This window comes from Leguminivora glycinivorella, chromosome 3 (assembly GCF_023078275.1).
Source record: "Leguminivora glycinivorella isolate SPB_JAAS2020 chromosome 3, LegGlyc_1.1, whole genome shotgun sequence".
In the NCBI taxonomy this organism is placed as follows: domain Eukaryota; kingdom Metazoa; phylum Arthropoda; class Insecta; order Lepidoptera; family Tortricidae; genus Leguminivora; species Leguminivora glycinivorella.
In genome coordinates this window covers 6,689,793-6,709,516 of record NC_062973.1, presented here as the reverse complement: position 1 = coordinate 6,709,516, position 19,724 = coordinate 6,689,793, and the positions used below count along the sequence as shown (strand labels likewise).

General features: G+C 37.3%; 1 protein-coding gene across 1 annotated transcript in view; it reads right to left on the bottom strand.

The window, feature by feature from the left end:
- LOC125242533 overlaps positions 1–19,724 on the bottom strand; it is a 482,853-nt gene that overhangs the window by 15,621 nt on the left and 447,508 nt on the right. The window contains exon 3 of the mRNA XM_048151288.1: positions 7,157–7,275. Within this exon, the coding sequence (XP_048007245.1) occupies positions 7,157–7,275 (119 nt within the window). The remainder of the gene's footprint in view (positions 1–7,156; positions 7,276–19,724) is intronic.

Genomic DNA, 19,724 nt, shown 5'->3' with positions numbered 1-19,724 from the left:
CCGCATTCTAGTTCTAAAAGAAAAAGTGCAAATTAATTCCAACTAGCAATTTGCCCCCCTAACTAGCTTCCTCGTTATAACTTCCCCGTTTAAACCCGCCATTAAAGAACAATGGGTTTAATAAATACGAATAAGTACGGTCAACGATAAAATAACAAAGGAAAACAGTAATATTACTACAATAAATGAACGGTATGCGGAATATTTCCTAACATGATACCTAATATGATATCAGTTACCTATATTAGACCATGATTAAATTGAGACATTTTAGTTTTTAAGAATGGCTTTAGTTTTACCGATGCGATGGCGCATAACCGCCCAACTAGGCATCAAATCTTAGCCTTCTTCTTTTTGATGTTATTTACTTTCCAATTAACATCCAATTAATGTTGTCGCATGAGGATTGATGATATAAAGAATTTCAGACCGTGGTTGGAGTGACGTTGATTTTGACGTATTTTTTTTTGCGGCACCGAATATACAAATTAGTGTAATTGTACTCGCTAAGTAGAATGTTCAATTTAGATACAAATGACAATATTTCATGGACCCATTAGACACATCCTCAATCCCGATCAACCTGACATCGGATCACAGTACGTCCCGTCCCTTTCAATGTATCAAATACCTTTTGAGGTTCATATTACTCTAAGTTATACATAGTTTACAAGTGAAGGTCTACATTTCAATCGTTAGACATCAATCTCCATGTTTAAAAAGGTCTTATTACCCTTGTCTTGCTACCAAGATCATCCCTTTTAAACAAAGACTGGTAGTGGAAGGGCGCATGAATTGGCGCAAACGAGCCGCGGGATACGTGACTGGCTTTTGTTAATAGTTCCTCCTAACTAGGGTTGCCACAAAGCGCTTTCAGTAATGAGAAAATACTACGTAACAACGTTGGCCATTGTAAAAGCCAAGTTTAATTGGCAATCTATTAACACAATAGCCTTTTCGGAGCAGTTCTCGACGTTTGGTGGCTGTTGCTGAAGACAAAAAGGGTTAACCAATTTGGGTTATTTGAAGTAAGAATCAAAGTCTAGGCTAGGAATTATATTCGTTGTAATAAATACACACCTACCTACTTCAAATTATTTATTGATTACGTTCCTCGGGAGTAACCTCCTTGATTTAGATTGTTACACAAACATATTGACTAAGCGAATGCTCTCCCTTTCATCTCGGATACTATTCATGTGTTAGTCCCACTGTTCCCCTCTAATACATGTTTTATTTCTTAACCTAATTTCGTGACATTGTGACGTGACACATATATGGATTTATGATTTTGTTTAAAGTCTAAAGTCAAAAACTACTATGCAGAGCGACAACCCTAGAAGTCGGCCAAGTTGCATAACTAATGTTTATCAGATGCGGTGAAGTGATTATGTGAATTCTTTTCATTGTGTTGCTATCGTCGTTCTCGTGTATCACTTTAATTGTGCACTTAGTGATGGGCTGCGGCGGGAACGTTCCCAGAATGTTCCCATAAAGGGGACACTGAGTATAATAACATGTAATCAAATATTAATTATATCTATTTGTTATTGTTTGGTCCAATTCATAGTTACAACGTTACTACCCACACGGGCCTACAGAATAATGGGAATCGGTCCTAGTTCCCATGTAAACGATATCTATACGAAGAGTATATGAAATAGTCTTATTATTCATATAATATTATGTGTTACAGTGGGTCTGTGACAGGATTTTCAAGTACAACATCTTTATAATTAAATGGCAAAAATACTATCAGCAACTATATGTAGACTTGGCATTTAAGAAAAACATCATGGATTTTTATCTATGTTGGATATTATATCCGCATTTCCACAATAACCCTTCAAGTTCATTAAAGGAGCACTCATTATTCTTATTAATAATGCAACGCAACGTTTTGTATACTGTGGGGAAGTGAAGACATTCCTTAAGATTATTGATAAAATATGTTTGGAATTCCTTTGTTCAATTATATCCTTTCTAAAATTATACCAACCGGATATTTCATGTGTGATCTGTTGTTGTCCATCCCTATTTCTTAACTATTCCCTGTCCACATAATCCTATAATTAACCAAAGGTTACTAACAGGCGGTAAACAAACTCGGAACAATAGAACCATCTTTGATTAGCATCGATGGACTATTATTTTCGAGCAGACTGACGTTAGTCGGCCGTGGGAACTTGGCAGCTGACGTGATATGTTGCTCCGATTCATTACGAATGAAAATTAGTACATTTTGCATGGAAATTATTTTAGTACCGGGTCCGTTTGTCCTACTAACTAATAACATAGCGTTGCACATGTTTGTGACAGAATATCTCATTAAAATTGAATCGTTGTGTCTTGTTTGTTCACCTTGGTGGACCGTCTAACGATACATTAGATATTTGAGAGATGTTGATGTCAAAAAATAACGATTAATTAACCTGAGCGATCACCGTGAACACTGAAGTTTAAAAATTTTGGGCAACTTCTCAGTTACCAAAATTTCACTCTGATTGGATTGAATTTCACTCTGATTGGATTGAATTTCACTTTGATTGAGTGAAAGATAAGGTGGGATATGGGTGACTGCAGTAGGGTCTCTAGGGTTTCTATTTTTATTAACTCGATGCGTAGGTATATAGGTATTATCAAATTTTATTAGGTATCATTAACCAATTTAACATTTTGGTACTAGGAGCCAATAACCAATAAGCCAATAGTTTTAAAGTTGAGCTTAATCTCGTAAGCCTGCTTATCTTCAGATCCAATTATTTAGATGTCGGGCGCGTTAAGCCTTTCAGAGCCTGTAGCCAAGAGTACAATCAATCATACTCTACAGCGCATAATAATTATCTCTCTCAATTGCTCTTCCGTATTATGCCGACTGTGCGAGAGAGCCAATTGCGTGTCGTTCGCTACAGGCCCTACGAGTATTCGAAGCAACCTATTACAGCGCAGCCTTGAGAGGTTTGTTGGGTAATCATTTTATCCCCTTCAGTAAATGCTGTAAGCTCGCTAGACCGTTGAAGATTCCCTCTTTAAGTCAATAAAGTATCGATCCTCCACAATCAAATCAAACAGATTTGAGATTATCGAAGCTTTTTAGCGTCGACGAAGAATACGGTCCCTACGGGCTGCAAGCTGCAATTTATATGGGAAGTGGGAACTACGCTGACTGTTTCCAGACAAAAGAATATGCGACTGTAGAAGTCAATGCATTCCAATCTATGCATTTCAAGTCATATTCAGTTACTAGCAACAACAAGAAGCTGCATAGTTACGATAGTCAAGGGTCGGACACTTGCATGGTCAAAACAGCGTTGTATAGCGTAAGCCGGATTTGTGACAAAAAGACAAAAGTTACTATATAACTCAGAGGTTCCCAAGCTAAGTATTACTGGCAACAACGAGAAGCTGCATAGTTACGATAGTCAAGGGTCGGACACTTGCATGGTCAAAAACAGCGTTGTATAGCGTAAGCCGGATTTGTGACAAAAAGACAAAAGTTACTGCGTGACTCAGAGGTTCCCAATCTAAGTATAGGCAACAACGAGGAGCTGCATAGTTACGATAGTCAAGGTTCGGACACTTGCATGGTCAAAACAGCGTTGTATAGCGTAAGCCGGATTTGCAGAGCTCTCGTTCGCCGCTCGTTATTTAGCGGACACAATAACGCTCAGACGCTCTAGTAAATACTTCGTGGACGGTTCCTTTATCAAGAGTGCCCAGGCACGAGTGTAAATGCAATCCAATTTTGTTGGGATGGTATTCCGCAGTGATTATGGAGTGTAAGTTTGTTAAAGTACCTCTACGAGTATAAAGCAAGTTATTGCTGCAAGTCTTGAGACGCAACTATGGGTAAGAGTGAGTGTCAAGTATCTGCTAAGCTAAACTTGCAGCAATAAGTATACTCAGCTTAAGTGTTATGGTTATGACAAAATTGTTAAGGACTGGAAACGTAGATCTATTCATGATCACGCGTCGTCGTAATGTCATATACAGATTGGATTTGACAAAACTGTACGTTATCGTCCTAATACAAAATCTACCAGCTACCTATACATTATGTAAAGTTTGGAGATTTCTTAGATCGATAGGAGTTGGCAAATCTGCACAAGATTCCAACAGCACCAATATTGATGTTGATCGCTTGAATCAGCACTTTTCTAATTCTACTACTTTTTCTGGACCAGCTAAATCAAACACTCTCAATTCTCTTTCTAACATTTCACTTCCAGATTATCCTTCTTTCTGTTTAACTCAATTCACAGAAAGCGATGTTAAAAAGAATATTCTAACTATTTCCTCCAATGCAGTTGGGGTTGACAACGTTAGCCGTAACATGATTCTTCCTCTTCTTGATCTCCTTTTACCTATTATAACTCACATCTTAAACTTCTCAATTCTTCATAATGTTTTCCCTGCACTATGGAAGGACGCTGATATCATTCCCCTTCCTAAGAAGTTTAATCCTTCCTCTTTCTGTGACTATCGCCCTATTTCTATCCTCCCTTTCCTTTCAAAAGTCCTTGAGCGCCTTGTACATCAACAATTAACGTCTTTCTTGAACAGGCACGAGCTCTTGAATCCTCTTCAGTCCGGTTTTCGTAAGGGTCATGGTACGGCTACCGCTCTGGTAAAAATTACGGACGATATCCGAGCCGGAATGGATAGCAGGAAAGTCACCGTGTTGACACTGTTAGACTTTAGCAACGCTTTTAACACGGTAGATTTTGACGTGCTGCTCGGAATGCTGCGATCCTTTAATATATCTCCCGGGGTTATTGATTGGTTTGGCAGCTATTTGCAAGGTCGTCGGCAACGTGTTAAAGTTGATTCTATCCTTTCTTCGTGGTGCAACACGTTGGCTGGCGTTCCGCAGGGTGGCGTGTTGTCTCCTCTTCTTTTTTCTATTTTTATAAATTCTATTACAAGTAATATTTCTTCCTCTTACCACCTTTATGCCGACGACCTTCAAATTTATTCCCAAGGCACAGTTGGCGATCTCTCTTTGATTATCGACACCGTAAATCGTGACTTGGACTGCATTTCTGATTGGAGTAGGCGTTACGGACTTGTAGTCAACCCTGCAAAAACCCAAACGATTATTGTAGGTAGCTCCAAACTAATTCCTAGGATAGATTTCTCTGCGCTGCCTGCCATAACGTTTGATGATGTCGTAATTCCTTTTTCTAAACAGGTAAAGAATCTTGGGGTTTTAATAGACTGTCATTTATCTTGGGTTCCTCAGATTAACGAGGTAAGCAGGAAGGTGTTTGCGTCAATGGGTTCACTTCGCCGATTACGAAACTTCTTGCCTATCGCGACCAAAATTGCGCTATCACAATCGCTTCTTATGCCAATTTTAGACTATGCAGATACTTGTTATCCAGATCTTAATGAGGACCAGCTTAATAAACTCGAACGCCTTCAAAACCTTTGTATTAGATTCATATTTGGACTGCGCAAATTTGACCACATTTCCAACTTTCGCGCCCAGCTCAAGTGGCTCCCTATTCGTCTCCGCCGTAATTCTCATATTTTAGCTCTTCTCTATAATATTCTTTTCAACCCCTCTACTCCTTCCTATCTTAAAGAGCGTTTTAATTATCTGTCCTCCGTCAGACCTTCACGGAAATATCAACTTGCTCCTCCTCCTTCCTCTACAAAGTTTTACAATGACTCCTTCACGTTTCGAGCGGTTCCGCTGTGGAACGGCCTGCCGTTAGAGATTAGGTGTGCTAAATCACTTGAAAGCTTCAAAACTTTACTGAAGAATCATTACCTATCTCTGCCTTAATTTGCTGCTGTGTATGTTATGTTATGTATGTATGTATGTGTGTATGCATTTGTGTATGTATTAATACTTATATGTGTATGTTTGTGTACATGATATTTTATTTTTATTTATTTATTTTTATATTTTATTTTTAATATTGGTGTATATAATTATTTAACTTAGTGTATGTGTAATTTTCCTATTCCTTTAATTATTTCTTGCACTACCATTTTCAAAATGTCTATTCTTTATTTCCTGCTACCCTAAGGTTGTCTGGTAGAGATCGCTTACAGCGATAAGACCGCCTGTTGCTACCTATGTTTAATGTCTGCTATTTGTAATCTGTTATCCTTGTGGTGCAATAAAGAATATTTACTTACTTACTTACTTACTTATGTAGTGGTCTTTATTATTGCGATCTTAACATATTCGAGAAGAAGTCAAAATTAGAATTCTCTGGAGTCTCTGTGCTAATTGTAAGACCACGCTATATTATATTCTATTAAACTGATACCTAGTACGGATGTCATAGTTAGATTTATACTGGTTGGCTTAAAGCTAAGCATTTGTTCGATTCGAATATCGCTGCAGGAGACGGTTGACAAACTTCCGAATGGCTCGTTCAGGACGGTCGCGTCTTTGCGAAACGGGTATTGGAGTGGTCGGGCGATCAAATATATTCAAACTTTACTTTAACGGACTTCAGGCGTCGCCATTTCAGTTACAGAAGAACTAGATGGGGGACTACGAGAGTGGGATAAAGTTTCCACGGGTTATTTTACATATCCAGAATAGTATCTAATATTGCAATAAAGTTTGGCCATTTTCCAGCGCAATGCAATGCGTATGCCGTCCTACTATACTTAAAAACAAGCTTGCCCGTTGGGGCAAACGGGCTAACATTTCTGCCGTATCTGTGGCGCACCGAGAATGCTACTTCAGCTTACTAATTCGATGAACTATTCGTATAAACTTGTTTGAGATTCGATTTCCTGAGAGAAACTTCGATTGAAGCTCTCCCCAATGCCCGTTCCTGTTTGATTGAGCTATTTATTGCTTAGGTACGAAGACTTCAGTAAGAGCTAAGCTCTGCATCTAACTGACAAGAGACATTACGCGAAGCATCTAATTCTTATGAAAATATGTTGATATTGGTACTGCTAAACTGCTTCTGCTCTTGTATCCGAGAAATACGCATAGGGCCTAACATCAGTCACGCGATGCCACTAGCCAAGTACACCACACAGACACATCAACGTCACTCACTAGAGGTCTATGGAAATTCCCATAAAAAAAAATTGCGAACGCTAAATTCGGGCCATTTAATGTCAAGATGGTTCGGTGAAACCGTGTTAGGAGGAGTCAAGACACAAAGAGTTCCTTCACCTTCCAGCTTGCCCGTGTAGACCTGCGCCGTGTAATCGAGGGGCCCGGCTGACGAGTGGAACTGCGCGCCTTCCGCGAACACCGAGCTCGTGTCGGGCTTCAGGAGCAGCGTGAAGTCCCTGAGAACAACAAAGGAATTTAATCAAACATCTCAATCAAATCCTGGTCACGGCACCAACAAAGTTGAGCTTGATAGCGTTTGTAATTATCAAATGTTTGCACGTTTGCACTTACGGAGGGGTCCGACCATATTATACAATATTTTTCTGACCATCCTCGAAGATATAGTATATAACCAGTACCTACCAATTTTTTTTCTCATAATTTATAGGATTAATTTTTATTAAGCAGAAACGTCTGCTAACGATTCTAAACATTTTTATATTAAAGGAAAAAATGGAAAAATTTACGCTTCCGGCGGGACTTGAACCCGCACCAAACGAATTCGAAGCGTAAATTTTTCCATTTTTTCCTTTAATATAAAAATTTATAGGATGTTAAAAGATATTTAGTCAAAAACTGCTGTTTAAAAAACAAACACTATTTCTAATGTGAAAAGTTTATTGAATGCTCTAGTTACAAAGGGTATAAAGATCCTCTTCCTAGCTAATGGGTTTAACTCGGGGAAGAAAGTTTCTATGAGAATCCGTCATTTTTGAAGTTATCCCGAGCAAAACGTCCACTGACGCCCGTTTGTCCAAAATGAGTAATAGCTTCTGGAAATTACGTCTGTTAATAACTTGGGAGTTCAGATCTGCAAATGAGGATGGACGGTGAATGTGGGCCAACTTGCGCCAACTCACTCAACTTAGTAATAAAACTTGAGCCGTCGGATACTTTGTTTCCATTTAAAAGGGCTCCGTTGTTAAGGGGATCTGTGCGGTACAGTGACTTTGACAAGTTTTCAGTTAATATTACGGCAGACATGCTAAATAAGACAAATGTTTATTTGCTCTTCAACTTTTATTCTTCATTTGTAAGACCAGGAATTTTAAATAGAGCTCTTTTAAAAAACGACGACTAGGTTGACATTGTTAACTTCACTATTTGCACAAAAGTAAAGTTTGATGACATGTCATTCGCAAACAATGAGGTCAATGAAATTTAAAATAAGTATAAAGTATAGTCAACCAATTGGAACCCTAGGCCACTGTAGAACTATGTCATAGTAACGTTATAAATCAGATTGTAAGAAATGTCTTACTGCTTGTCATTTTGACATGGTTGTAGAGTGGCCTAGGGTTCCAATTGGTTGACTGTACCTATATATTTTAATTTGCACGCATTTCTATATGAAATACCTGCGCGGCGAAAACTATGAAAACCAGTGAAGCTCAACGATCATTTTTGTTAAAACTAAAATTGAGAAGACCTTCGATCTGTAAAGTACAAAGAGGTCATTGCGTTCAGGGTTCCCCTTAACTCGCCAGCGTCGACCCGACCTGAATGTTCGGGCATTAAGGAGTTGAGGACTCGCAACAGTCGCGGGGCTTTGTCTTTGTGTAACTTAGCGGGTTTGAAACGTTGTTTTATTCTCACGATTCCTGTTAGCAGTTCAATGTTTCTTAATAAGTACATATTAGTTGAATGTCTTTCTTCTAAACGTTTACTTATGTCTACAACAAATGTCTCGGAAAATGTATCTATACTGTATACTTCATTCCTGATTGGAGGAGCTTGCATTTTCTCCCTAATATGGGTGTCCTTTTTCTGTAACATTATCAAATGAATCAAATTACTATTTACCAAACGAATTAATTAACAAGTTAATTTTTATTTCTAATGCGTATTAACCATTTCAAGCGAGCAACATCTATAGACGTCGCCACATAAGCGTTAACTTTAATTGACGTTGCTCGCTTGAAAGGGATAAAACTGACGGCAGAGTTACTATTAACCATTTGTACGCGCCTGTCCCAAATTTGTTACTCACATAGCAATTATAATATTTAAATGATTAAGTTGAAACTATATGAAGCAGATCTGCTCCTAAGCATACCAAAGGTTAAGCAAGAAAAACTTTTCAAAAGTATAGACAAATAAGTAAAGTACCTATTGACTTTCTCGCCAACTTTACCGGGATACGTAGTGTTTTAATTGGCTTAGCGTATATTTATTTCGCGGCGCTACTGCCCTCATACAACTTAATAAAGACCGGCTAACTTCGTTATATGACTCGTCCCGTCTAAATATGGTATAGCTACTATGTAGCTTCCCCTGACCTGGCTTATCCTTGCTTAAGAGGGAGCGTAAAACTATAATTACTTGGTATTTAAGGAACAAAGATATGCGACGGATAATAACGGTATTTAATAGGACAAAGATACGAGTATACAACGGATATTAAATGTATTTATTTATTAAAAAAAAAAACAAAGATATTAGAGGTGTTTATACTATTTATTTAAAATTAGCAAAGATATATGCGACGGAAAATATTGTCATCGCCCGGGTTTTTATCTCAGACTAGGTATTCTGAAAATTTTTTTAGGTCAATACCCATATTGATGGGTATCAGAGGAGTAAACGATTAAGTCCCGATATAAAAGTTATTATAAATGTTATACTAATAATTGTTAAGGCTGAAACCAGTGTGCCACAGGTGTTTTTGAGAATTCATACCTTTGCTACTTGCTTCTCACGATAGTAGTGAACGTATGAAATCTCAATAACATTGATCATTTGTTTAAACAGGCCTGTGAAGGCCAGACCCACTTCCCCTTATGACACTTACTTTACTATCTTTGGCAATATTGACCATTAACCCCTGGAACGCCGTTGTCAAAAATTTGCTACTGAATTAAACCTTCAATCAGTTAATTACAGTTTAAATTGTCTGGGACAGATCTGGAACAAGGCAGTTGAGGGGTTAATATTTTTTTGAATAGGCAAAATATACCTATATAGAAACCTAAAGCTACACTATAAATTATTGAACTACAGCAGTGTGTATAATGCGAATTCAGCCTCTATAGTATATAGTACTCGTAATTAATTCGTTAATCAAGTAAGGTATCCAATTGCCACATGTTCACATAATAGACGTACGAAATATCGCTGATCCAATTTCATAACAAAGTAGGGCTGAAATAATTATATATGCTCCGTTGAGCATAATCTATAAATAGCTATACCTATACTAATGTTAGTTTTGACTGATATACGAGTATAATACAGACAGTCAATCTAAATATAGAGGTACGAGTATATAGGGATTCTGTTAGCAGTGAGTCTTAGGACTCGTTCAAGAGGAAGTATAGGTAAGGATCGAGAACGGGACAGCTCCAGGACTAGTTTAACTAAGTAGATTAACGTCTACTTTTAATTATTGAAATTTTAACCCTACTCCGTACAACATAGGTAGGAGTTACGTTTAAATATGTCCTATATCGGTTCTGGACTGTGCAAGAACTATTCCTGTTCATAAATGGGTCCTAAATTATGGTTATGATTTAAATTACGCGCATTTTTCCGAGCCTTGCTCATCCATTCCAAGTACCCAGGTTCTATCTTTATTATTTACTCATCTTTCGTTCTTTGCTGTATATGAAGCAAACGCACGTTCCTGCTCCCCGTAATCGAGTTTACTATTTACTGGTATTGTTTATGATACTGCCCTAGCATACTTTTATTTTATTAGATGAAATAGAGGAAATACGGGGATAGCGCAGCTCACATTGGCTTTATTTGATGGAAGCCGCGCGAGTTTGCCGGTAACGAAGTTAGAACAGACAAATAAGAAGACTGTCTATGGTACCGCTGCCATAACTATCTATAGGGATATCTACCGGGATATTTTACCGTGTGGTGACGGGTTAAGAATTTCACCATTCCCTTTCTTCCCGTGGGTGTCGTAGAAGTCGACTGTGGGCTGGCAACCTGTCACTGCAATGTCACAATTTGGATTTCTTTCAACCCCTTTTTGCCAAGAGTGGCACTGAAACTTAGTAACTAGTTCATGTGCTTTGCCTACCCCTTTATGGGATACAGGCGTGATTATATGTATGTATGTATGTATGTATATTTTAGCCAAAGTAATGACAGATTACTAAAAATGTAAATAAAGAGATTACTTAAAAAAATATATAAAATAAGTGCGATATGAGGACAGAATTATTCAAGTAAAGTCAATACCTATAAAAAGTTTTTTTTAACAAGCCAAAACGTAAAGCTTAGAATATTTGACACTGCAAAAACTGTCTTGCATGAGATTTTAAATCCAGTCACGGAAGCTGTAAGTTTAAGTTAAACTTCAATTAAAAAAAATCCGCTTAAAATTCTAATGTCCATTGTTTTCCTATCCTATTATAGCACCAAGATTCAAACGGGTATAATTTAGTAGCTGCACGAAAAAAAGGCAACTAATAAAGAGTTTTTTTATTTACTTTGGAAAGTCAACGTTAAATAATTGAAAAATTGTCAAGATCTCTTAGGCCCACTTGCACCAATCACTTAACTCAGGGTTAGTGGGCTGTCATCTGTCAAAGTCCATATAAAATGGTGGGTTAACCCGAGGGTTAACCCACCATTTTCGTTGGTGCAAGTGGCCCTTATTGGATCAATTTGTTGGAATCTGCGCTAGCTGGCTAGTAACCAAGTTTGGCCAATCAAATAAGAACTCTTGTTTGTCTAGTACCGTTCTCGTATGGGCGATATTTGTGTGGCAAACAAGCGTATAGACCGCTTAGTGATAAGCAGTCACCGTTACATAGTAGTAGTATGCTGGCCAGCAACTCCAGAGAAATAATTGGAGGTTTTTTTGTCGGATTTGACGTTCATGTTTCAGGGTAAGTAAGTACTTCTGGTAGTAGGTCATTTTAAATAATAGTTATTTGTTATACAAGGGGGCAAAGTTGTATTTTAACGTCGAGTGTAGAATTGAAAAACGAGCAAGTGAAAGGATTCTATAGTTGGTTCGAGAATAGAATCCTGAACTTGCGAGTTTTTTAATAATTTACACGAGAAGTAAAATACATTTGCACCCGAGTGTAACACAAAACTTTTCCCCTCACTATAGCGAGGAAACTACAACGCAAAAAATGCGTTTATGACTGCTTCCAGTAGTTCAACAGGTGACAAATCATCTTTATTACTAGATTCACCTACTTTTATCAATTTTAAAGCAGTTAATTTGACTTTATTCAAGGTCAAATTACTTTACCCACTACTGGATAAAATGCGTTTTTACCCGCTGGTATTAAAGGGCAAAACACGTGTTTCCGAGCTAGTGAAGGGAAAAATAATATATAGCCATTTCATAATACCTACTATATAGCCATTTTATAAAAAATCATATATAATTTACTGCAAGTTGTTTGAACAATATTTCTCAAACAAAATATTTTTTCCTCGTCACATTTACCGCTTCACAGATTTTTAGCACTTTTACCGTTGATATTGTTGTCTCTTCCGAAACCGTGAAAACGTGGCCCTCGCCCCATTCGCATTTGGTTAATAAGATGCCATTTCGATTAGGCTTATGCAGATGATTCGTAAACAGGGGCGCAATCCTTATAAATGCAAAGCTAGGTCACGGTAAACAACACTGTATTTTTATACGACGTTGGTGGCAAACAAGTATAAGTCCAACGGTAAGCGCTCAGAGGAAAAAATCTGTGGGTAAGCGATACCAACCAATGGTTACCGTAGCCTACATGCGCTGGCAACTTCAAGGATTTTTAGGGACTATTAATGGGCTTACTGATGGCCACCACAGACTAACCGAGGCGAACAGGCGGCCTACGATGGAGCGAGCTCGTCCAGAAGGTGCCTCACGTTCACCCTTGTTTTGAAGGTTGCTCAAGTTAATAACAACAAGGGTGATAAGTAATACATGCGTGCAAATTATTTCAGAGGACTAATCTAAACCTTAAACTTAGAAGACTAGACTAAAATAATAGACACGTCAACTCTACTTCTAAGTCTATGCCTTTGCTAAGATTATTCAGAAAGAAAAGGCTCTTTACATGAAAGAAGCAGTATTAATGTTCGCGAAACACGTAGGACGTTAATTATAATTTAGCACCTTAGAGTTCAAAGCAGAGACTATGAAAGCATAAAGACTGTTGATCTTCAACTTCATATGAATGTTAGACAGGTAGAAAAAACATAAAAATTCTAAAGATTTATATTGATATTTGGTTAACAACGTTAAGTACACAGAGCTACAGTAACACAAGGCTCTATAACTTCTTATACTTATGTGGGCTACAGGGATAAAGATGTTACAAAAATATACTTTAAGATGGAATTGCTTAACATAAAACGACACGAATGCTCAAAATAAACACTACATCGACCAAATTGTGAGATTTATCAAAATCAAAATACAAGTTCAGCCAATTTCTCTACAAAACACTCAGTGTATTTAAAGCTAGGACAAGAGTCTTATCAAAGGACTTGTGTCGTACCGACTTCTTACTTGTTATCAGTCGTCTTTATCAGTGACCTGTCTCTGCCGAAAGTGTATTAAAATGTAGAAGAGCACCGGCGGTCTATAAATCAGCCATAACTCTGATATATGAACGGCGGGCACGTCACCACTTTATGATTTTAGTTCACTCCCGAACTAGCACCTGCTTAGGGGATAGATAAAAGTTACGACGTAGTAAAGGGCAATCTCAACTTTCAAACTAGTGAGTAAACTTGAAAGTTATCGACAGCTACAAACTAGCGTTCATGTGTCATGTTGGATGTAATGGTAATAGTTACGTACAGTCAGCATTTATAGTAGCGGATGAAACATCGCACCAAAATTATGTGATATCCTTAATAAACTCTTCTTCTTCTTCTTCCATCCCTGTTTCCGTTATTTGAGGTCGGTCTAGAGTTGCAAAAAAACGGTTTTTTTCTGCCTTGAAAAAAAAACACGAAAAAAAAAACCGTGAAAAAAACAGTTTTTTTTCTGGAGTATGATTTTTCTAATGTACAAAATTTTAAAATTTGCAAAGCTGTTAATACTTTTATATGGTTTTTTAGACTTAATGTTAACTATTAAACGAATTTAATCAAATAACTTTCTTTTGTGGTCTTATAAAACTAACATTTACGAAATCTGTAGTTGGTAATTATCACTATTTACTGTTGGCAACACCACCGCCTCTCCACGCTGCACGATGCATCGGGGATTCCCCAATAAACGTTTGTATACTGAATGTTAATCGAATTAAAATGTACGTTATTGTTATTGAAACATGTTACGACTCACGAAAAACCGTTATTGTCGAATTATTTGTTCATCTGAATAAAAATAATATTAAGAAAAAAAAAAACATGGTGCTCGGTTTTTTTTCATGTTTTTTTTTCATAATTCTGAAAAAAAAAAACAGTTGGTTTTTTTTTCTATTTGCAACCCTAGGTCGGTCCTCCTCACATATTTGCGCCAAGAGATTCTATCTTGGGTTGTCGATTCCGGCAATTGGGCTTTCTTGAGGTCTCCTTTTATCTTAGACCACCAGGTCGATTGTTTGCGATATCCTTAATAAACTATTTTGACTCAGTGATCCAAAGTGAAACTTGGCCTCCGAAATGAGAGATCGCCACCTGTCCCGATCCTGCGCAGCATCTTGTGATATCCTTAATTTAATAACTTTTCTAAATCTGTACAATTCGCGGTATTGATAGTGATATTTTATCAAAGTTTAGTCATTCTTTCTACGTGTACCTACACACACATTTCGATTTGTTTAGAGGTTACATAATGACCGTTATTTCTGAACTGAACCTTTTTTGATTCGCTACTTTTGATGCAGACCGTACCTACAAACTATGAAATCTGCCGAGGACTTGCAGGCTTGACCGACGCTTGAATCTATCGTAGTCAGAGCATTATCACTCAGCCCAAACTGATATCGGTTGTCGGATGGATGTCAGATACACACACATACAGACAGACAGACAGACACGTCAGACGTCAGAGAACAAGAAGTTACAATAAGACATGAATGGTATTGTACAATGTGAAAACGCTTACTGCTATATTTATCGATGTCTGTCGAATTCTCTGGATACCGGTACAATCCGGCTAGAACAGTTTCCGAAGCCACATGCAAAAACCTTAATACCAAATGAATAAAAATGTCGTACCTAGAAACCTTATTCCTCTCGGGAACCACTCATAAAAGCATGGAAAGGTCGTCCAATTCTAGGAAAAGGGTTTTGGTTGGGGTTAAAAATATAATACTTACTATCCATACTAATATTATAAATGGGAAAGTGTGTGTCTGTTTGTTTGTCCGTCCTTCACGGCAAAACGTAGCAACGAATTGTCATGATTTTTTAAGTGGAGATAGTTGAAGGGATGGAGAGTGACATAGGCTACTTTTTTTCTGTTTCTAACGCGTGCGAAGCCGCGGGAAAAAGCTAGTAGTATATCATATAGTAGGTTATCAATTTAAATGAATTTGGGATAAGTACTTATAATTTTGCAATTTTTTACTGTTTTCGGCCATATATACCGATCTGACACATAGTTAGATAACTACTTTTGAAGTTGATTGTACACTAAATACCGTCCCCTGACTAAGTCAGTATAATATCGTGTATACCCATCTGTTCAGCGTCCAAAACTTCGGCTAAACTTCACAAATTAAATTAAACTAAATACAATTAAACTTGTGGCCAGTTTAACACCCACCTGGCCCCTCCCCCTAGCCGGGGTCTCAGGGGTTCCCCGCTTGACCTCTTTGAGATACAATCGAATCAAAGATAGATGGACCGCGACCGCTTATAGGACACCTCTGCGATTAGGAACGGTCCTCTAAACATCTTGTCAGTCGGAATTAATTGGGTTGTATGTGCGATTACAGCTACCTACGTCAAAACACACATGTGTACGTATAGTATTATGTAATTAAATAGTAGAGTTTATTGTATTACATTTTTAATATTCTATTTAAGCGCCCTTTAAATAATTTAGGTGATAAAATGCTCAGTATCAAATTCTTACTCATATCCGTTGAGAAAGTCACAAGTTACCTACTCGTGACTTACTCACAGGTGTTATTCGATATGAGTTGAGATAATTAAGTATCTTTTCTTATTTTTTTCCAGATTTAGGTACCTAAATACTGAAAAATGAGCAAAGTGGGGACACTTATCGTCCCATGCTTTCTATTAGCATTTCACCCAGAATACGCAGTATACTTCAGTATAGACAACATCATTTGGACCAGAACGTAAAGTAGGTATGCAAAGGTAAACCCGCAATCCGAACTTTTGCGTTTAACAAATATCGGGAACAATTAAGAATTTTGGCAAACATAGGTACAAGGCAAATATATAGTATAAATGGTAATCATAAAATAAGTACCTCCATGTAAATACTTAGATGAATACCAATATAATCAGAATAAGTATGTTTTTTTTTATGGGATAGGAGGCAAACGAGCAGACAGGTCGCCTGATGGTAAGCGATCACCGCCGCCCGAAACACCAGAGGTGTTGGAGGTGCGTTGCCGGCCTTTAAGATGGATGTTGTAGGAATATATATGGATATGAATACACGAGCAGCATGCCCGTGGGCATTTGGGCAAGAGTTAAGATTTTGCATTAAATGTCCTTTTAACCTTCTAAAATAACTCAACTCTCAAGTGAGCTCACCTAGGTGGTAAGCGAACACAGGTGCCTCTGAAATTCTCTTGTTTATAGACTAGGTATTACATTCTCTTGTTTATACTTACCTGTGTGTAAACAGTGGCCACACAACCCGCCGTAATCCGGTACACTACGTAATCTCCAAAGCTCGGCTCCGTGCGATTAAAATTTCAATGTAGACGAGCCGAGGCGCGAATTAAACTTTTATAAAAAGGTGTGACATGTTCACGAACCAATTTACTTTGGAGCGTTGATGCTTCTCGCCGTTAATTAAAGTTATAATATATTTAAAATGTTACATTACAGGACTATACATATACTTCTCAAGGTTAAGTTTTACAGAATAGGTATTATTTATCTGTTTAATTTAGTTTTGAAAAGTTAACGCATTGAGTGTCAGGAATTTGTTCAATGGTTTCTCTTTTCGTAGTTACATTCCTATAAAAAAAAGGAAAACGACGCGATTCGTCAAGAACGTAGCGCTATGAAAACTTTGACAGTACTTACTAATAATAAATTGGTTTATATTGTGTCGAAGAGAGTTCTACCTCAAAATATAGACTAAGATAGTCTAAGTCCCACGGTAAGCTCAAGAAGGCTTGTGTTGTGGGTACTCAGACAACTATATATTTCATTATACAAATGCTTATATATAAATCATTAAAACCAAAGTACGGATTAAATAATATTATGATTTTGTGTATGTAAGATATTTATTTTATCCTCGTAAGTCTAAAGGCAACAGAATAAAGCACCTAAGTATATTCTGGTGTGTCCATGTAGCTCACAAATCAGTTTAAAATATAAAGGGAGCAGGCCTGGGGCTTTTAAATCGAGGCTAGCACAAAGTAGAAAATGAAACGAAAATATCTCATAGTTATAATGTTCTCACGAAGCTGAGATATGTTTTAGAAATAACGTTGTTTGTTTTAAAGTTAAAACAGTGTTTATAACACTGAACTATATCACAGTATAATAAAGAGTAGGTACTATCGTACAGTATGGTCACATCTCGGACACTGGCGATCAAATATATGAAAGAGGCGCGTTCCTAGCACACATTCTAAGCTCATGTAGGTGAACGCATACCATGCTTGTATGAGTGAGATATGAGCGGGACTGGCCATACTGCCTGTATTCTTTCTTTATTCAATACCTGATGTTAATTTCAATTATACTAGTGACATTTCATTAAATCTTTACACCTATTCGTTGCCAAATATACATTTTGTAAATCTAATTAGACGTAATAAAATAGTTGCAATTAATTTTAAATGACTGAGTGATCATAATATCACTGACATCCTGTTTTCACACGTCTACCTAGACTGAATATACTTATTAAGGGACACACTATTGTATACCAAGATCTTTTGTAACCATATGTTCATTGTGAATAAACGATTTCATTCATTCATTCATTCATTCATTCATTCATTCATACTGTACGATAGTACTCTCTATTATACTGTGGTATGGTCACTCCCGCTCCCCGCTGAAAGTGCCACCCACCCCCTCTCACAGTTACCGCCTGTCAAAAACGCGAACAGTCGACCTGTCATATTTCACTCATACAAGCATATTTAGTGCGTGTTCACCTACACGAGCTTAGACTGTGTGCTAGGAACGCGGCTCTTTCATATATTTGATTGCCAGTACTGATGTGCCGACGGAAAGTTTCCAAATTTCTGAAATGTTCACACAGGAAAACTTCGGAAACTTTCCATTCTTTGTATTGACAATTGTATGGATGGAAACTTTCCATTTCATAAATTTAAGATTTTTTTGGAAAGTTTCCGCAACTTGCACATCACTAATTGCCAGTGACCGAGGTGTGTCTATATTAAGGTAGAAGAAATAAGTTGATCTATTTATATATTTATTGAACAAAAGAAATAATAAAAATAGACACGTTTAGATCCACAGCGCAGGATTCGTCATATAACAGAGTGTTCGTCCACCTTAAGGTTTCGTCAAAATAGAACATGACATATCTATCTATTTATACAGCGTCCGAGCGTGTCACATTTAGTACTGAGATTGTACTAACCTACCTACGATAGGAAATATATGTCTTTTTGGCCCTTGAGTATTCATAATTTTTGTGTTGTTGCAATGAAATATGACGTCAACGTACAAAGATTAACGCGCAAAAGCTGTGCTGTAGACGATTTGATCGAGTTTCCTTGCTCTATGGTACTTATGATAATAATGTTCTAATTGTATGTAACTATGACACACATTTTATTATCTACCTACCGTAAAATATTGTAAAGTCTCGCTTTAACCACAAAAGTGCCAAGTACCCGCAAGCGCTAACTTTCAAAAACTTCCAGTCTGATTGTGAAGGAACTCGAAGACAAGTAAATAGTTCCAAGGAAAATTGCTAATGAAATTTCAGTGTTATTCAATAGTAAGTTGTTTAAAATGATTTAATAAGATAATGGGGGATGGTTTTTCAACAAACGTATTCGTTAATGTGAGGTAATTTACCTACCCTCGAAGGTGTCTGTTCACCTTTCTGACTTTGATCGGCATATAAAAATGCTAGATTACTCGTAATTTGCTATATACGTTCTTCTATGCATTGTAATAACTTTTATATGTCGGTCTTCCCCACTTAATATGTATGTATTATGTACGTCGCGTCGCGTTTCTTGGCATAACCTGTGGCACGCAATTGAAATTTTAACACCGGCGGTTTTTTATAACTTTATTAACGTTCGCGAACGGCACTTTACGTGCGTCCGGAGCATCTTGACTTATAAACGACTTCATACGGCGGCATATTGAAACTATAACAACACTTCAAAAGTTTGTACTTTAAGGAATAACGTTTATTTTATTTACGAGTCCATTGTTCCAGGGCTGGGATAAGAACTCGATATTTTTCTTCGACGTATTCCAAGAAGTTTATCTAGCCAAAGTCACAATCACTTTTTCCTCGTAAGCGTATCGTAGCTCTCTCTCCTTA